This window comes from Tenrec ecaudatus, chromosome 17, assembly GCF_050624435.1.
Source record: "Tenrec ecaudatus isolate mTenEca1 chromosome 17, mTenEca1.hap1, whole genome shotgun sequence".
In the NCBI taxonomy this organism is placed as follows: domain Eukaryota; kingdom Metazoa; phylum Chordata; class Mammalia; order Afrosoricida; family Tenrecidae; genus Tenrec; species Tenrec ecaudatus.
Genome location: NC_134546.1, coordinates 53,471,400 through 53,489,370, shown reverse-complemented (window position 1 = coordinate 53,489,370; position 17,971 = coordinate 53,471,400). Strand labels below are relative to the sequence as shown.

The following is a 17,971-nucleotide window of genomic DNA, read 5'->3' as shown; positions in this document are numbered from 1 at the left end:
CCCAGTCCTCTAGGGAGCTTAGAGTCTAAATCCACTCCGTGGCAGTGAGTTTTGGAAGTGGCCTGGCGCTGATGTTGATGAGAGATTGGGTGGCTTGATGCAAATGGAAAGATCTGGCTGAGTGGCTTCCAGAAAGGGGGTGGGAGGGAGGTGGCTGCAGGAAGTGACAAAAGTGAGCGAGTGAATGCTTACCAGGAAATACGGGGGGGTCTCCTGAAGAACCGCAGAGGTAGGCCCAAAGGAGGGACAACGGAACCAGTCCAGTGCTTGATTAGGAAGGCGGGTTCTGCAGAACACCACCTCCTCCAATGTCGCTTTTGTCAAGTGCGTTAACATTCCTTAGCCTCAGTTTCTCCATCACTAAAATGAAGCTGATAACCAGTGCCTTCTTCAGGCTGCAAACTCAAAACCCAAACTCACTGCCACTGAGTCAATCAATGTTGGCTGACTCACAGCGACCCTTATAGGGCAGGGAACAGCTCCTCCTGCAAGATTCTGCGACTGTCACTCTTCATGGGAGTAGAAAGTCCCATCTTTCTCCCAAGGAGCAGCTGGTGGTTTAGAACTGCTGACCTTGCGATTAGCAGCCAAATGCAACACTAACAGGGCACATGATAAGCTCTCCAAAAAAAAGGGGGAAAGTCTGTTGCTTTAATCGATCTAAGATTATGGACGATTGTGAAGTGCTGCGACGTGATTGGTGACCATCAAGACCCCAGGTGTACTATCCTGAAATAGACTTGAAGGTCTACCTTGCCCAGAAGCACACACCCACAACCTCTCGTCGGTGCCTTACTGACCCCATCACCATGTTTTCTTCCTTTCTGATGACACGTCTGCGAGGTGGCTTTAGAGTCTGACACAATAGTTTCCAAAAAATACTTGTTGAAGTTCACTGTCTTTCTCCCACACATGGCTGCCTGGTGACATTCCGGGTCAGGAACGTCTCCCAGACATTCCCAGGGGATCGTCTAGGAGGCTAGTGTAGTGGAAGGGAAGGCTGGTCCGCCCGAACCTCCCTCATACTGGCCCTCCGCGTCCAAGGGCGGCCAGAGGCCAAGAGAAGGCTCCGAACCTCCGGCCTCTTTAAGAGGCGTGGCCTCGCCGCAGCTACCGCGGAGTGATTGGCTGGAGCGGCAGGCCGGGCCGCGGTGGGTGGGACTCCGTTGCCAGGGAGCTGCGCGGCGCGGGGCGGGGCGGGGCGGGGCGGGGCGGGGGGACTAGGGAGTGCGGCGGCTGCGCGGAGGAGCGAGGTGCCGCCGGGACCCGGGCTGAGCGACGACGCCGGGGGCTGCGGGCGGGCGAGCGAGCGAGCGAGCGCCGCGCAGGCCGTGCACTTCCAGCCGGGAGGCGCCGCCGCCATTGCCGCCGCGCTCGGCGAGCGCAGCCCGCTCCGGAGCAGGGCCTCGGTGGGCCGCCGGCACGATGGGCCAGTGCGGGATCACCTCGTCCAAGACCGTGCTGGTCTTCCTCAACCTCATCTTCTGGGTAAGCGGGACCCCGGGCGGCGCGGCCCGGCCTCGGCCTCGGCCTCGGCGCCCCTGGGGCCCGGCCCGGGCCTGGCGCTACAGGGCCGGGGCCGCCGCCGCTTCGCGAGGCCCCTCCGGGGCGGCCGGCCGGCTCGAAGGCCGGGGCGGAGAGGGCGGGGAAGGGACGCCGGGGGAGGCCCGAGCTCTGGGCCCCGCGCCGGGCCTGGCCCCCCTGCCCGCGGAGCAGCTGGCGGCGGGAGCTCTCCTTGCCGAGGCGTCCAGGCCCTCACGGCCGAAATCGGACACCCCCCCCCCCCCCGGGCCCGGCCCGCGCGCTCGGCCGGGCCCCGAGCCCCGCAGGTCCCGTGAGCTCCCGGGCGTGGGAGCCAGCGCCGCAGATGTGCGGGCACGCCGCGGAGGCAGGCCTGAGGGGTTTTGACTTGGAGCTCTTTGTGCGGAGGGCGGACTGGTCGCCGGCCAGAAAACCGATGAAGGCTCTTCAACTTTAGAAATTAGAAAACAACAACAAAATCCTTTGACCAGGGAAATCAGTCCTTGTGGGTTCCGTCATGAGCATGACCCTAACGGCCCATTAGGACTCGGTGTCACAAGATTTGGAAAGCGATGAGTTAATATTCAGTAAGAAGTGGCCAATGGGCTATCTTAGGACACCCCGCCCCCCAAAAAAGTGGGGGTGTCTGTAACTTCTCCATCTTCCATCCAGGGACATTTGTCATGACGGGTGTTGTGCCTATGAGTCTCTCCACCTACCTACCCAGCCCACGTGAACTTTGCTCCCGGATAAAACTTAATAAGCGTTCCCGTCACTTTAATTTACGTAAAAAGAAAGAAACAAGCAGTAAAATGAGATACAACCTTCCTTCGCCTGGGATGGGCACTCGAGTCCCCAGTCTGGTTCCCAATAGCCACCATTGTCATAGACGCTTGCCTCTCTGCCCACAGCCCCAGAACCCTCCTTGAATACTCTCTCACTTAGCATCGCTCAAGGACTGGTCCCACCCGGGCTGATACCCTTTTGACTCTTCCCTCCAGCCATCCACAACCCCTCCCACCCGCACTTCCTTTCTTCCCCCTTGGTACCAGAGTGTGAAAGGACTCATTCTGACTGCTGTAGGTGGAGGGGGCCTATATATATATTTATAAAACCAGACACTGACTGCACATATATACTGCTAGAGAGCCTCAGAGGGTATTCATAGTGGACAGGGAAAAGTCACTGGTTCACAGCGACATTGGGGTTGCGGGATTTCTTCTTTCCCAGTTAGACCTGTGGTTGCTCATACGCTCCAAACCAAACCCTTTTCCGTTGAATCGATTCTGACTCATAATCACTGAACTCACTGCCGTTGATTTCCGTCCCGACTCATGGCAACCCGATAGGGCAGGGTACAACTGCCCCTGTGGGTTTCCGAGACTAACTCTATGGAAGTCGAAAGCCTCATCTTTCTGCTGAGGAGTGGCTGGTGGTTTCAAACTGCTGACCATATGGTTAGCAGCCCAACGAGTGACCACTATGCCACCAAGGTGCCTTATTCCGACTCGCAGGCTCACGTAAAACAAGCAACATTTGCAAGGCTCCCCAAATAAGGAACATCTGATAAAATGACAGCAAGGAACCCTTGTGGCGCAATGTGTTAAGCGTTGGGCTGCTAACTGCAAGGTGGGCATTTCAGACCCCTCAGAGGTTGTGGCCATCTGCTTCCAGAAAGATCTGCAGCCTCGGAAACGCAAGAGAGCAGTCCTCCTCCGCCCTATGTGGTCCTTATGAGTCGGAATCGACTAAGTGGCGGTGGGTTTTGGTTTTAAGAAGCAGAGATGACTTTGTTCCTTTTTGATTTTAGGGGCATAACTGTTTGATCTTGAAGAATGCCACCCATGTATTAAAATCTAGAAGAGGTGGATTCTAGATTTTTGTAAGCCGAAAGACTCGAGTATTAGTTAATGTAAAAGAATATTGGAAATACAAGGGATCATTTTCTTTAAGCGAACTTTTTGTGTACTCTGAAATCGCAGTTCTAAGTGGCTGCTCCTGAGTCTGTGTAGGTTGTGTGAGTGTACACACTGTTCACCCTGGACTTCAGTGAACGTGGGTTCTACTGACCGACCGGCAGCTGTGCTCTCCATAATGGGTGTGCCTCAACACTGAAGTCACATTGTGCTGTGAAAGCACACTGTGTTTGATCAGAGGGAGTAGCAGTAAAGCTGTTGTGAGCTATGATAAGGAAACTAACCAGGTGGGGCAAGCAAGTGTGGCCTGGATCAGAGTACAACTTAATTGCTGAGGAAGCCATTGATGTGCCCCCCCCTCCACCCCCACCCCCACCCCTGCAGGGAATATTATGCTATTTTTGCAGACAGAGGGCATGAAGGTTGTTAAAGCAGCACACTCAGTTGTAGCAGAGCCAACATTCAACCCCCATTGTCCCATATGCCCGTGGGGCTGGAACAAGTGTGATTTCTAAAGATGTGGAGGGACAAGGAACTTGGAAGCCAGGTTAGAAGCTCTATCTCTAGAGGTTACTGATTATAGCTGTGATTAGGACCCGAACCAGCAGTTAAAAGACATTATGTAACTTGTGTGTTTAAAATAAAAAAGACATACAAAACAAATGCTCACAAAGTTTCCCCGGGAATTTGGACTGCCCACATCAGTTTTTTTAAGTGAACTCTACACGTAATGCCCCCTCCCTCTTGGTAGTGTCTTGAGATCTCGAAGTGGAAGAAGAAACAGCCCCTACACCCAGCCTATTAGAAGTTCAATTAGGTTCCCTTGGGCAACTTTAGGAAACACATTTTAACTCCTTATCATGGGTGGCAATGGCTGGTTAAAGCTAATTGCTTTGGCAAGAGCTTTAGAGTACATGCTTTTATATCCTGACGTCCTGGTTCAGTTGGCAGTGCTGTGTGCTGAGATGTGGAAGTAAACATGTACCTGAGTGGCTCCGGCTCGGTGTTAACAGGGCAAATTGTTGGAAGTCACTCCTCTGAATTGTTTACTCGCCGTCTACACAGTCTGTGGAGATGCAAAAACTAACAGTGTAAATAAAAATCATTTCTAAAATCCTGAAGATGGCCTGTTATAAGGGGAACAGAGAATTCTTCCCCAAATTCCAGAAAATTAGGGTTTTGAGCTGGAAAATCATTTTGTACAAAGGAAAGAAAGAGGGACGGCTTAGATCTCTTCATTTTTCGAGAGTATTGGAGCTTTCAATGTAAGTGTATTCATGCTAGACCCATTATGATGACCATTCGGTGTGTTTGAGACACACCGTTGAATTTCGAAGGCTATTGATGGCAAGTCACCAGCCAAGTCAAGCCAGGTGGTACTCTCGGGTTACGTTTAGGCCTGCTAACCACAAGGCCAGCTGTTCAAACCCACCAGTCACTCCGTGAATGAAAGATGAGGCTGTTTGCTCTTGTAAAGATTTATAGCCTCAGAAACACTATAGGGTTGCTATAAGTCTGAATCAACTTGGTAGCAGGGGGTTAGTCTTTTCTATAGGAGTCAGTGGGTGGCACAAATGTTAAGAGCCTCAACTTCCAGCTAAAGGTTAGTAGTTCCAAAACAGCCAGAGGCACCTCGGAAGACAGAGCTGGCAACCTCACAGCCTTGAGAACCTGCGGAGCTTTTCCACTCTGCACACATGAAGATCATTTCTTAATGACCCGGTTTTAATTCTAATTAGTTAATGGCATACTTCTTCAAATCCAGTGCAATACAAATTACCTTTCCCTACCCTGTGAGAGAAACCAGTGGTTTGCTTGGTGTTTTAAGGTCATATTTGCATCATTCCTTATTTTGTTTTGAGCATCATAGTAGGGACAAGAGAATGCAAGCTTGGTCCTGACTCACCTTTGTTTCTCTTCTCTGAGAAGCAGTCCTAGTAACAGGAAAACACCCATGGGGAGGAGAGTCACAAGAGCATCAGCACCTTTCTTTTTTTAACACCTTAGAAACCAACTTCAGAATGTGGCACCTTCCTGAATCCCCTTTCACTCATATGTAGATAACCCTCACACACAATTCGTGCTTGAAAGCAAAATGGAACACTTATAGTGAATCCCTCTTATAGGAAAAACACAAACCCCAAACTTTCCATATCACCCTCCCCTCTTCCAGTGCACAGAATCCAGGAAAGCTGGCTGTGTTAAGCAGATGGAATGCAAACGTTTGGGGAGGTCCCCACTTCGAGGCTGGGGTGTTGATGATAAGGTGAAGCGCATGGGGAAAGCCCGGTTCTCACAGAAGCTTCTCCCAAAGGAAAGCAGACAATTAAAAATAAACAAGAAAAATAGTCCAGTGGCGATGTGCTGTGCAGCGTTTAAAGGGGTGATGTGGTAGAGTGATTGGCTGGCTGCGGGAGGCTTCTCCATGGAGATCAAGTTTAATTGAAACCGGAGGAGGAGGGGTGGGGGACTTGGAGGGCATTTCAGAGCAGAGGAGCAGAACGTTCATGTACTTGGCATGTTCACATGACTAAAAGAAAGTTTACCGATGCCTTCATAGTTTGTTTTACCTTTACTTTCATCCCCTCCCCCCAGAGCCCTTTAATTGGGAGCCAGTACAAATGTGCTATCATGCCATAGTTCAGTCACATCAAGCTCTATTGCACAGTTGCCACCACAACAGTTTCAGAACACTTTCTTCTGGAACTCCTTGCTATCGGCTCCCCTTTCTCCCCTCCTCCTGCCCTGACCCTTATTCTACTTGTTGTTTCTATAGGTTCATCAATTCAATTCTGGGTATCCAATACAGAAAAACACAGAACAGATTCAAGAGGGCCACTCACACGGCGGAATACATCAGAGATAAACTGCAATATGGGAAAAACACACACAACCACAGAAAATGTTGCAAACCAGATCAGGCCTAACTTGTATCAGAATTCGGGGGTCGTGTGGCAGGGTATTAACTGTTAAAGTTGGGGTTATTATTTTGATCTCGAGTCATCACTCCAAGGCACTGTTTCTTTCCATCCCTCCATTATGGACAGAGAGAACTCACCGGAGGTTTATTTCCTGTGTGGCTCTCACCAATGTTCGTGGGCTTCCACTGTCATCCATCGCCTTCTGCAAACTAGGATCTCACAGAGGAGACTCTGCTACTGTTCTCTCCTTTGGTTTCCTTGAGTCACAGAGGTTGGTGTGCGTCTTCCATGTGGACTTGGTTGCTTGCTTGTTTGGAAACAAGCTTTTAAGACCCCAGACACTATTCTGTTTGCTAGCCGGGCACCATCTGATTTCTTCAGTTGGTTTGTTATTGAGAGTGTACAATGAGCATTTTCAGGTAGTCTTCCCTCTGGTTGTGTGTGCTGGGTTACCTAGCCCCTGTGTCACTTTTGAGTTCAGAACCTGCTGCTTCAGCACCTTTTCCTTTGTCTGACAGCCTGGCACGCGTGTCTTTCTCTCCTGTCTGTCGTTTTTTTAGTGACTGTTGTGACAAAGACTGTGCCAGTGGAGCCCACCTGAAGCGAACGTCTTTCATAGTTGTTTGTCAGATTATCAGGAGAACTAGCGAACCATCCGTCAGGTGGAAGTGCTGTTTGACTACATACTACAGGCCACGCCAAGTTTCCATAGATGCTTGGTTTATAACGTAGTTTTTAATTTGTCTTGGACAATTAAGAAAATGGATGTTTCCACTTTTAATACACTCTCAGTCATCTGTCCCCTACCAAGTGCCCGGTGGCTGTGAGTAATTATTAGCTGAAAAAACGCCCAATGCTGGGAACTTGGGATTGGCATGGTGGCCATATACCAAGGCATTCCCTTTAGTTGCCATTTGAGCACTTGGTTGTTGACTAGCTTTCTAGGGTATTTACCATTCTTTACAATTTTTTTGATGAATTTTATTCTCTAGAACCCAATTTGGTTTAGGTCTGTGTTTGTTTGTTTATTTGTTTCAGAAATATATTCCATAAAATTTATACTTGCATCAAACAAGCATGCCCTAAAAATTATTCTTGTACTGAGTGCTTTCTGATGATTGACTCTTTGTTTCTAGGGAGTACAAAGAATGAAAAGACAGTTCTGCCGCCTGGTAATGGCGGGGTGGGCAAGGAGAGCAAGCAGGGATCTCCAAATCATCAAATTTTTCATTGTTTAATTTCTGAAGATCACTCTGCAGACAAACCCCCAGTCTGCTTTCAGTCAGTAAGAGTATCATGTCCTCCTCTCCCCGCCTTCCCATTGAATCATTTGACAGAGCCCCAAACAAAATAAACTCACTGTCGAGTCAATGCCAACCCAGTGGCCCTGTGGGACAGGGTAGAACTGCCCTCGTATGTTCGTGAGCCTGTAACTCTTTATGAAAGTAGAAAGTCTCATCTTTCTCCCTTGGAGCGATTGGTGGTTTCAAACTGCTGCCCTCAGGGATAGCAGCCCGACTCATAACCACTGTGCCACCAGAGCTCCCAACAGAGTCAATAGTTGAAGAAGAAAAAATTGCATGTATGTACTATATATACTCGGGAATAAGCCAACCTGAATATCAGCCGAGGCACCTAATTTTACCACAAAAACCGCATTAAAAGTGTGCTGAAAAACTTGGCTTATACGTGAGTATATACGTTATTTGGTTTTGATATACAAAAAAGGGTTTAGAATAAAGATTGACATAATTTATCTTACACATTGTTGGTGCTAAATTAAAAACATAACACAAGTATTGGTAAGTTCTAATATCTATAAAGCTCAGTCACCCTAGTTCCTATAATAGTAGCAAATCCTGTTTCCAGATAGAATAAAGTTTGAGCCGTAGGAGGTTTAAGTCCACCCAGAGGCACCATGGAAGAAGGCTGGGTGTTCTTGAACAAAGCAGCCACTGAGAACCTGCGGAGTCTGGCTGGCTGCACTTTGGCTCTTGGGTGGGCCAGGAGTCAGAGGCGGCTCAACACTAACTGGTGTACGCAGGGGTCAGAAGGCTCATGGAAAATGGAGTGAACAGATAACGGATTTTTCCCCAGCCACTTCTGGAAGCCCCTTGTATGCTGGCATAGTAGAATGTGTAAACGGGGTGGGGGCCTCCCAGAAAATGCATGCTTAAATCCCATGCTTCTCGGATGACCCCCGGAGCCCTGCAATCTGAAAACAGCCATTTCCATGCTGCCGCAGTCGTTTAGAAGCTGGCTGAGCTCCATCTGTTGTAACCTGAACGTTGTGGTCTTTGAACTGGTAGGTCTAAATTGGATTTATAGAACACCTTCGTTCAGCTGGATAAACAGTGGATATAGAAAAAGTAAAGACGAGCAGGATTGACGAAGATGACTTCATCAGAGTAATGGCCATTCTAAAGACGGGAAATGCTGTTTCCTTAAGAATGGCGGCAGTAACAACAGTGCATTTGATGGTGGTGGGAGAAGTAGCTTCTTATGGGAAGTTCATGCTCGGGAACAGGATCTTTCTCTTTGTTGTCTTCTGGAAAGGTGATGTTTGTGAAAGGTAAAGCTGTGCGCTGAAGGGTTCCAGTTGAGTTCCAGGAGCTCCTGGGGGAACAGTTGCAGGATGGGGGAGGCTTCAGCGGGGATTCACACTGAGGGTGGAGTGCCTGCTGTGTAGCTGAGGACACAGGATTGACGTCATTTGGGAGAGGACATCATCAAGTCTCAGCTTCAGATGTCATTTAAAATAGCCGCTTCTAATTGTGCAAACACCGCGAGGCCTGTGAGAGCTAGCGCACCGCGGGCTGCCTTGTTTTTCCAGGTCTCTCAAGTTTTCCACCACTTCCTCTGCTGCCCATTTTAGTAGAAATGATTAGGTTTCTGCCTCTGACAGGGTTCTACCCTACAGTTCCCACTTTAACAGGTTCTACTGTAGTATAGGTTTTTTTTAAAGGAGATGCTAAAGAGTATTTAAAACACACATTGTAAATGACTACCCATAATCCCACTACTCAGTAGTAACCAGTATTAACATTTTGGTAGATTTTTCAAATATGTGATGTATGTTTTGCGCTTAACGCACCACAGACATATTACTAAAGTATGCTTTAACAAAATATTGAAGAGCTAGAATGTATCCAACCTGTGGATACCAGGATTGGATGGTTTGTTTGTTTGGAGGTTTATTTGGGTTTTTTTGGCCTATTATATAATTGTATTATAGTGTATACAGTTATTAAAACATTATGATGAATATACCTTCTATAAAAACCTTTTGTTCTCATCTTTTTTTAAAGATAGATTTCTAAAAGTAAAATTAGTAATGCGAAAGCTTAACTGCTTTGGCTGACATATGTTGCCTGGTTGCCTTCAAGAAAAACATTCTCTGTTCATTAGTCCTTCCAGCCCAGGCCCCACTTTCCCTCCCTAGTTCTTTCTCTCTCATGTGTCTTTGAGTAATATGGCATTGGTTTTATTCTTGATCAGTTTGGGGTTTTTTTTGTTGTTTTGTTTTATTTTCCAGTTACACAAGGCTACCAAGGACTTGGCAGTTTAATACAATATTGGGGGTATTTTTCAAACATTCAACAACATTTAAAGTCTTGTTAAATAAAATAAGCCCCTTGTAAACCAGTAAACTGCAAGTAGAAATTAAGTTTCTGTTGACCTTTTTGGATTTTCTTTGTTCAGTGCAACTTCGTTCTATATGAGATGGAGCTTTGGAAAAATTAAAATGCCACCTTTGTGCAAACTCTCACTACGATCAAGTTATAACTGTTACCACTATTAATTCTGCAGTATCTCCTAGAAGGGCCACATCAAGTACACAAATGGAGGGATTAATAAACTCGTAATCAGATAATCCCATCCATGTTTTGGAATACATACATGCACATCTCAAGGTCAAGTAAAAAAATATTGCTACTCAGGTTCCAGTTCATGCACACACAGGTTTCTGTCGAACAAAAATGTGTTTCAACATGCCGCTCGGCTCAGTGGATGGCTTCAGTCAAGTTCGCTCAGTAATGTTGTTGTTAGAAACCTATGTACACAGAAGGAAACACTCCCAGTCCTGTGCTCTCCTCCTAATTGTTTCTATGTTCCAGCACATCATCGCAACCACTGTGTCAACCCCCTCGTCAAGGGTCTTCCATGTTTACACTCCGTTTGGTTTTTTAAAAAGATATTTTAACAGTTTTTTTCTTAAACCTTGGTAAGAATAGCTTTAATTTCTGAAAGGTGAATTCTTCAGAGTGGTCTCTCTTTGTTATTTTTAATTTTCTTTTGAAGTTGATAAGTAAATACACAGGCAGTGTTGTTACATGCTCTCCAGCAGCCCTGTGGACAACAGAATGACACTCTGCCCAGGCCTCCGCCATCCTCACAGGCAGCGTGGACTCGGTCAAGTCCCTGCATATTGCAAATGGTTAACTTGTTCCACGGCTAATCAAGAGGATGGAGGTTCAAGTCTATGCAGAAGAAAGGCCTGGTGATTTGTTTCTCAAAAGACCAGTCTTTGAAAGAGGCTTTGGGATCAACGTCGGAGTTTAGGCTTGAGTCAGAGTTGGTTCTCTGTCAGCTGGTTTCCGGACTTGGTAAAGGAGTAATCCTGTTTGATTAAATGAAATACTTTGGCAGACCGAGTCAGAATTGAAACTAGGGTGGCTTGGCTATAGACTGCTATGTGAAGTGCAGTGCTAAGGTGGTCTTAAGGTCTACGGAAGACCTCAGGGCGGAGGTTTAGGAAGCTTTCAGAATGTACCATCTAGAAGTGCTGGTGAGCCCTGAATTGTAGGAGACAAAGGAGATACACAACCCAATATGCGTGTCTGGGGAACTTTCTGAGCTACATGCTAAAAGATGGATTTCTGCTGACCTGTCCCCCACCCCCATGCTTTCTAGCTTGAAAATCGGCTTTCTTAAAGTCTGAGCACACAGTGGTTTGCCCCATCTTTCTCTTACGGACTGTTTCTTCCAACATTCCAATCCCTTCTCTTTTGATTCCTTGGTGCAAAAATATCGCTCCAGCGGCGCAGTTGGCAAAGGCTCTGTGCTTCTAGCTGAATGACCTTCGCGTGTCGCCCGTCTTGGCACTGGCTCCGTTCTTGCCAGTTCTTGCCCAGGAATCACCCATGTCCACTACCGTCCACCGCAGGCAAATGGCATCTCTTTTTGCTTTCATCTTCCCCACCTGCTCCGTGGGCTGCTGGCACCTTCATATTTCTGAGTTCCCATATGGATATACTTTTGACAACGGAGCTGTTTTATCTCCCCAGCTCGTCACAAGCCTGCTTTGTGTTCCAGATTGTAATATTGCCACACTCAGATGGCAAGTTCAGGAGAGACCGGGCCGAGAGCTCCTGGAGAGCTTCTCAGTCTCAGAAACTCAGTGTCCTGCCACGTGGGAGGACAAGTCGACGCGATGGCCATGGGTTATGGCACCTCTCACCATGGTCAGCACATTCTTCGTAAGAAAACGAAGGAATCCCATAGCTTTGGGGATTCCAGCATTTGACCAGCTCATCTGTTGTTGTATTTTTTCCCATAGAAGATTTGAAAATTAAAAGTGGGGGGTGGGAGGGTTAGGACCCTAAACTGTAGCTAAAGCAATCTTATGAAAGAAGGATGTTCCTGGCTTTCAAAGAGATTTCGTGTGTGTGTGTGTGTGTGTGTGTGTGTATGTGTAAATCCTACGCCTCCCCTGTCGCTGTAGCCTGGCTGTACTGTACACTCTGTGACAGTTGGGTGCCTTATCAGGAGGCCCGGAACTCCCTTGGTTTTTAAAAGCCTATGACTTAATTTGGAGCACGGGCTTGTTCAAAAGTAAGAAGAGTAGTTTGGTGTTTTGTGTTTAGAAGGATCTTTCTGTAGTTTCTGACCTCAGCTTTCCCCTTAGGGTCCCCTGCCTTTCTGTAAAAGGTGACTATTTTTAGCACGCAGCGGACTTGGCACCAGTCCTCCTTTCTAGGCGCAGCTCTTCTGAGTGGAGACTGAAGCACATCAGCTGCTTCCAGCCTCTTCATTTCATCGCCCATCTGTTCCTCCCCCTCCTGCTGCAGCTGCTGTGTGGCGACTCCCTGAGCTTCGGAGGAGCCTAGCTCCACCCCGGACTTTCATCAGAAATGCTCACCTTTGATCCTTTTAATCGCTGTGTCTCCTCTGTTCAAAATCCAAGTGGCTACCAAGTCCCCCTGCATACGAGCTTATAACCTTTCCTCCACTCCCCGCCCGTCCGCACCCAGCTCTCCCCAGGTCCTTTTGCATGCTCCCCATGCTGAGGGTCACGCGCCAGGAAAGCAGTTGCTCAGAGCTGCCTTCAGGGCTTCAGCTGTTGTCAGCAGGCCACTGGCATCAGTCCATAAATGGCTTCTTGCGCAAAGCAAGACATGGCACCATAACCCACTCAGAATCCACGTGGTGCATTCTGACTCATAGGGACCCTATCGGACTGACTGTACAGGAACAGAAAGCCTCGTCTTTCTCCTGAGGAGCAGCTGGTGTTTTCAAACAGCCGACCCTGTGGTTAGCAGCCCAACATGTACCCATGAGGCCAATGGTTCTCAACCTGTGGGGGGTCAAACGACCCTTTCACAGGGGTCGCATAATACATCCTGCATATCAGATATTTACATTAAGATTCATAGAGTAGCAAAATGACAGTTATGAAGTAGCAATGAAAATCCTTTTATGGTTGGGGGTCACCACAGCATGAGGAACTGTACTAACGGGTCGCAGTGCTCGGAAGGTTGAGAACCACTGCCTTGGGCCATCTGGGCTTTCCTGAAAAGAAGGAAAAGCTGAAGGTGCCATTTTCAGTTTAGGGAATCTGGCCTCTATTTACAAGTCGTTTGACGGGTATTAGCACGCAGGCAGTTGCTGGCGCTTCACATAATAAGTTACTTCTCTCACTGTCTGAAGCGCTGTGGCAAAGCCAACCCTGCTATATGCACTGAGTGTTGACTGGCTTGTACCTGGGGAAAGCGCCTGCTCTCCCGTCTGTAAGAAAAGATTGGGCATCAGTTAGTTCAAATCTGTGTGCCCGAGCATGCGTTGCTCTCAAAGTCTATATGCAGAGGCAACTCGAAGGCAAAGACGGGAAGCTGAGGGCAGCCGGTCTGAGTGGAAGGTGATATTTGGGTCGAGATAGCAAGCGTGTTGACACAACATGAAGAATGTAACCGGTGCCACTGCCTGTGCCCGTGGGAACTGGTGAAAGGGCGTGTGTTCTTCTCTTTCCTGTTTCCACCAAAAACACAGAGCAGCTTTACAAATGACACCGCCTCCAAGCCTCACACCACACCTGGTGCTGGCTGCTGGCCGCTTCCCTACTGCCTTCTTACAGTCTCCATCTCTGACCGCGCCTTGGCCTGGGCCTCGGAGGGGGACTCAGTCTAGCTAGACTAGAGAAACAAATTCAGAGAGACACTCGTGTGTATAAGAAAGAGGTTTCTATACAAGAGCAATTGAATATTGAGAAAACATCCCAGCCCAGTCCAGATCAAGTAAGTACCGTATATCCTCGAATATAAGCCGAGGTACCTAATTATTACCTGGGAAACCAGAAAAAACTGATTGACTCGAGTATAAGCCTAGGGTGGAAAATGCAGAAGCTATTGGTGAGTTTCAATAATCAACACAAATGAAAATAAAATTACTAAAAATTGAGACATCAGTGCGGTAATGTATTTAAATATTTATTTTAAATAAAAAACATAAATAAAAGAACAGCAAGTCATTTAACATTAGTAAACCAGCACAGTAAGTGGAAAATAGGTTCAACAAAAACAATGAGGTATCCACAATGATACCCTAAGAGTACTATTCCCTGAGCTCAATCAGCAACCAAGCTAAAATGTAAAGAGTTAAAATCCTTCAAAACTGGATTCCTCATCATCGTCCGTATCCCAGTGCAGAGCTTCAGCTGGTGTGAGGTCATCATAGACGCTATCCTCACTGAGATCGTAGTCACCACCATCACTGCTGTCATTTTCATACAAAGAGCAGTCTTCACTGCCATCCATAGCATTACTAATACATTTCTGGAAGGCACATCACACCATGTCTTCTGGAATGTCTTCCCATGCATCTCGAACTCACTTTGCTATGAACTCTATGTCAGGCTTCATGAAATTTCCTCCTTTTGTTAGTCAGGCTTGACCAGATGACATCCATTCATGCCACATCCTTCGCACACAGTCTTTAAAAGGCTTATTCAAAGAAACATCCAGAGGCTGCAGTACAGATGTAAACCCACCTACAGTACCTTTACTAGATTTTGCCAGCTTTTTTATGTCATCCGATAGGTGGGCTCTGAACATATCCCAAACAAGTAACGATGGCTTTTTCTTTAAGGCTGCTCCTGGTCGTCGGTTCCAAATTTCTTCCAGCCATTTTTTTGTTCCGTCTTCATCCATCTAGCCTTTAACATGTGCATGCACAGTAATTCTTGGTGGGAAATTGATCTTTTTTAGGCAAGGTCTTTCTTTTAAAGATAATGACAGGACGCAGCTTAGTTCCATTAGCCAAACATGACAGAACAACTGTAAAGTGTTTGTTTTTTCATTTCCTGTGGTTTTGTGGAAAAAAAAAAATTTTTTTTTTCTCCTAAACTTGCCACAGTTCTGTTGCTTGGAAGATCAAAAGTCATGGCACTTTCAACCATATTCCCAATGTCTGCCAGGTCATAATTATAAATTCTTTGTTTTATAATAAATGACTGGAATGACATAATTTGTTCTTCAACTTCTTGTGGCAATTTCTGGGAGATCTTTGTTCTTTGTCTCAAACATAGCAGGCCAAGCCTATTCATGAAGCAGGTTTACCATCCTGCTGACTGAGCAAATTTTTCAATGCCTGGTGCTTCATATTTGTCATCCTTAGTCATTTGTAGAGCACGTATGCGGATTCTCATGTGTGTGTGTTACGCAGTAACCATTTTGACGACACTCCATAACCCATTAATGCAATTCACTCTCTAGAGCTCCACAAAAAGATGTTAAACCACGATGAGCTTTTTCAGCTTTTGGAATGTTTCCACCACTCCCTCACTTGCTTTTCATCGACACAGAATTTCCTACTTGCAATACTGTTATTGCTCTCTTCTGCTCTTGACACACCTTCATTTTGAAACCAGCCTCATATTCATATGACTGGTGTTTTTGTTTTGGTTCAAGAGTATCCATTTCTAAGAGGATTAAAAAAAACAAGACTTTGAAAAAGAACTTTCCTGGTAATGCGCCCCCGCCCCCTGCCCCCCTCAACCCCTCCCACGACCACGTGTTAGCCAGGAGGAGGAGGGCAGTCCATGCGGGCGGGGGATGCAGGATGTGAATTAACACAGAGACCAGAGGGGAGAGATGGAGCACAGCCACAGACACATCCTTACCAGTTCAGCTGCCTGCGTAAGTGAATCACTATGGGTGCTTCTGTGAATTGGAGCTGTCCACGTCATAGGAGAGCTCTGATTGGTTAGATGTGAGTAAACAAACATTCAAAGCCCTGCAGTGTCAGCGGAGCTTTGAAGAGCGGAGAAACAACAATTACCTGTGAGATAACGGGGGCTCATCCCGTTACCGGTGTGTGTGGGGGCAGCTAGATGTTACACCTCGCTGGGGTACCACTGACCCGTGTATAAGCTGAATCCCAGTTTTTCAGCACACTTTTTGTGAGCTGAAATTGTGTATTTTTTCCCAAAATATATGGCTGTGTGTATACAGCAAAACCTGCCAAAGCTGGAACCTGTGTAAGGTGGGAACATGGAGAAGGGAGATGCAAATATTTTCCATTAAAACAAGCAATTCAAAAATGGTGAGACTGCAGCTTGTCAAAAGTCTAAAAGTCATGAGACCTGAGCAAAAGGTAGTCCATCAGAGGACCAGTGTCACTATAGAAGTAACCTGGCAAAACCTGATGGTGGCAGGGAGGATGGTACTAGGAGGCTTGCAAGGCCTCAAGCCTTCAGAAGCAGATGCAGTTATAGCGCAGTTCTTCAGGGACACCGATGGATGAGTGGATGCACGGATAGACACAGACTGAGCAGAGTGGGAGTATGCCCCTGGCTATGTAAGTGTGACTGGATATTTGCATATGTGTATTTGTCTTTGTTGCAAATATACCCGTGAACATTGTAGCGTCTGTAGGGGCAGTTATGAAAAGTTCTCCAGCGTAACCAAACACCGTGAGGGAATGAGGTGGAGGGCCTGAGGGCGCAGGACCATCATTTCGGAAGACGCCGGGGTCAGCTGGCGTAACATGCTTCACCAAGACAAGGTTCTACAGGCTGCTCTGGTGGGTAGCAGCTGAGGTCTTATAAGATCGTGCGCAGGTATCTGAGGTGCAGCTGTTGGTCCCCCACCCTCCTGAGGAAAGAAGTGTGGGGACAACCAAAAGACATGGAGACGGTGAATGCAGTGGACTAATAATGACCACGCAAGCCTTAGTCTCCACAGTGCTGAGATGGAAGAGCCAGATAGTGCCTGGTCCTCACTGCTGCCTGCTCCGAGAAGGATCCCGTCAGAGGGCCCTACATAGAGTGGGAAGAAAACGTGGAACACAACTCAGTCATAAAAGAGGCCAGGCTTATTGGGCAGGTGGAAACTGGTCAGACTAGTAGAAACCCCAAGATGATATGGTCCTTAGTCACCCTTCAAATCGGAAACAAAGCTCACCTCCCTCTGCGCTAGAATTATCAGCCACTGAAGATCGAAAGGGCAGCATTTACCCAGGGACAAAGTTGAGAGGCTCAGGAGAGGAGGAGGGATGGAAAGAAGACACACAGGGAGGCAGCGGGACAAGTGATGACAGGTGAGAGGATTGCGAAGGATGAGTTGGAACAAAGTGTGTATGAACTTGCTTGATGTGAAGCTGATGATCCAGTGTGTAAGCCCTCACCTGCTTCACCATCAAATGTTAAAAGTAAGTCTGTTATAGATAGGGCTGCTGTGGGCTGGAGTCGTCCTGATGCTAGTGGGTTTCTGGTGTGGGAAAGAGTCAGAGCACATGGAGTCAAAGGTAAGTAGTACTTGGTAAGAGTACTGAGTAGTCCCAGCGTTTCTGTAAGAAGTACATCCAAGCCATTAAACTGCATGGGGTCTGCAAAAAAAAAAAATTGTTGAACATTTCCATTATCTTCTAATTCCACTTTTTCCACCAACTTGAAGCCCGCGTCCCTCCTCGCCATTTCTCCCTTCTTATGCCTCCCTTCATTCCGCAGCAGGGTGCTCATGAAGCAAGTAGTCTGTGAACTCTGAAGCCCTTTAAACAGACAGAGTTGCTACAAGTGCAGCGTTGGCATTTATGATGAGTAATGCGTTCCCCGTGTAATGACCACCAGGCATGCAGTAAGTTGAACTGAGTTGCCAAATCACGTGTGAACAGTGATCCTGAAGACTACACATCGGGCTAAGAGAAACTGAGCCCAAACAAGTCCGACCCTTATACAGGAGGGGGGGTAGAAAGGAAGAGATGACATGTGCTCAGTAGATTTTGGCTTCTACTGCACTGTGCTAAGCACAGTTGTAAGTGCCGGGTGGTGATTCAGAGCTGGGAGACAGATGGGCACAGTTTGTACCCTTGAGGCATCTTGAGACATGGATAGCTATA

At 47.3% G+C, this 17,971-nt stretch overlaps 1 protein-coding gene across 1 annotated transcript in view; it reads left to right on the top strand.

The window, feature by feature from the left end:
- The first annotated feature begins 1,239 nt into the window (after window positions 1-1,239).
- TSPAN3 (tetraspanin 3) overlaps window positions 1,240-17,971 on the top strand; it is a 30,417-nt gene continuing 13,685 nt past the window's right edge. The window contains exon 1 of the mRNA XM_075535356.1: window positions 1,240-1,488. Within this exon, the coding sequence (XP_075391471.1) occupies window positions 1,426-1,488 (63 nt within the window). The 5' untranslated portion in view covers window positions 1,240-1,425. The remainder of the gene's footprint in view (window positions 1,489-17,971) is intronic.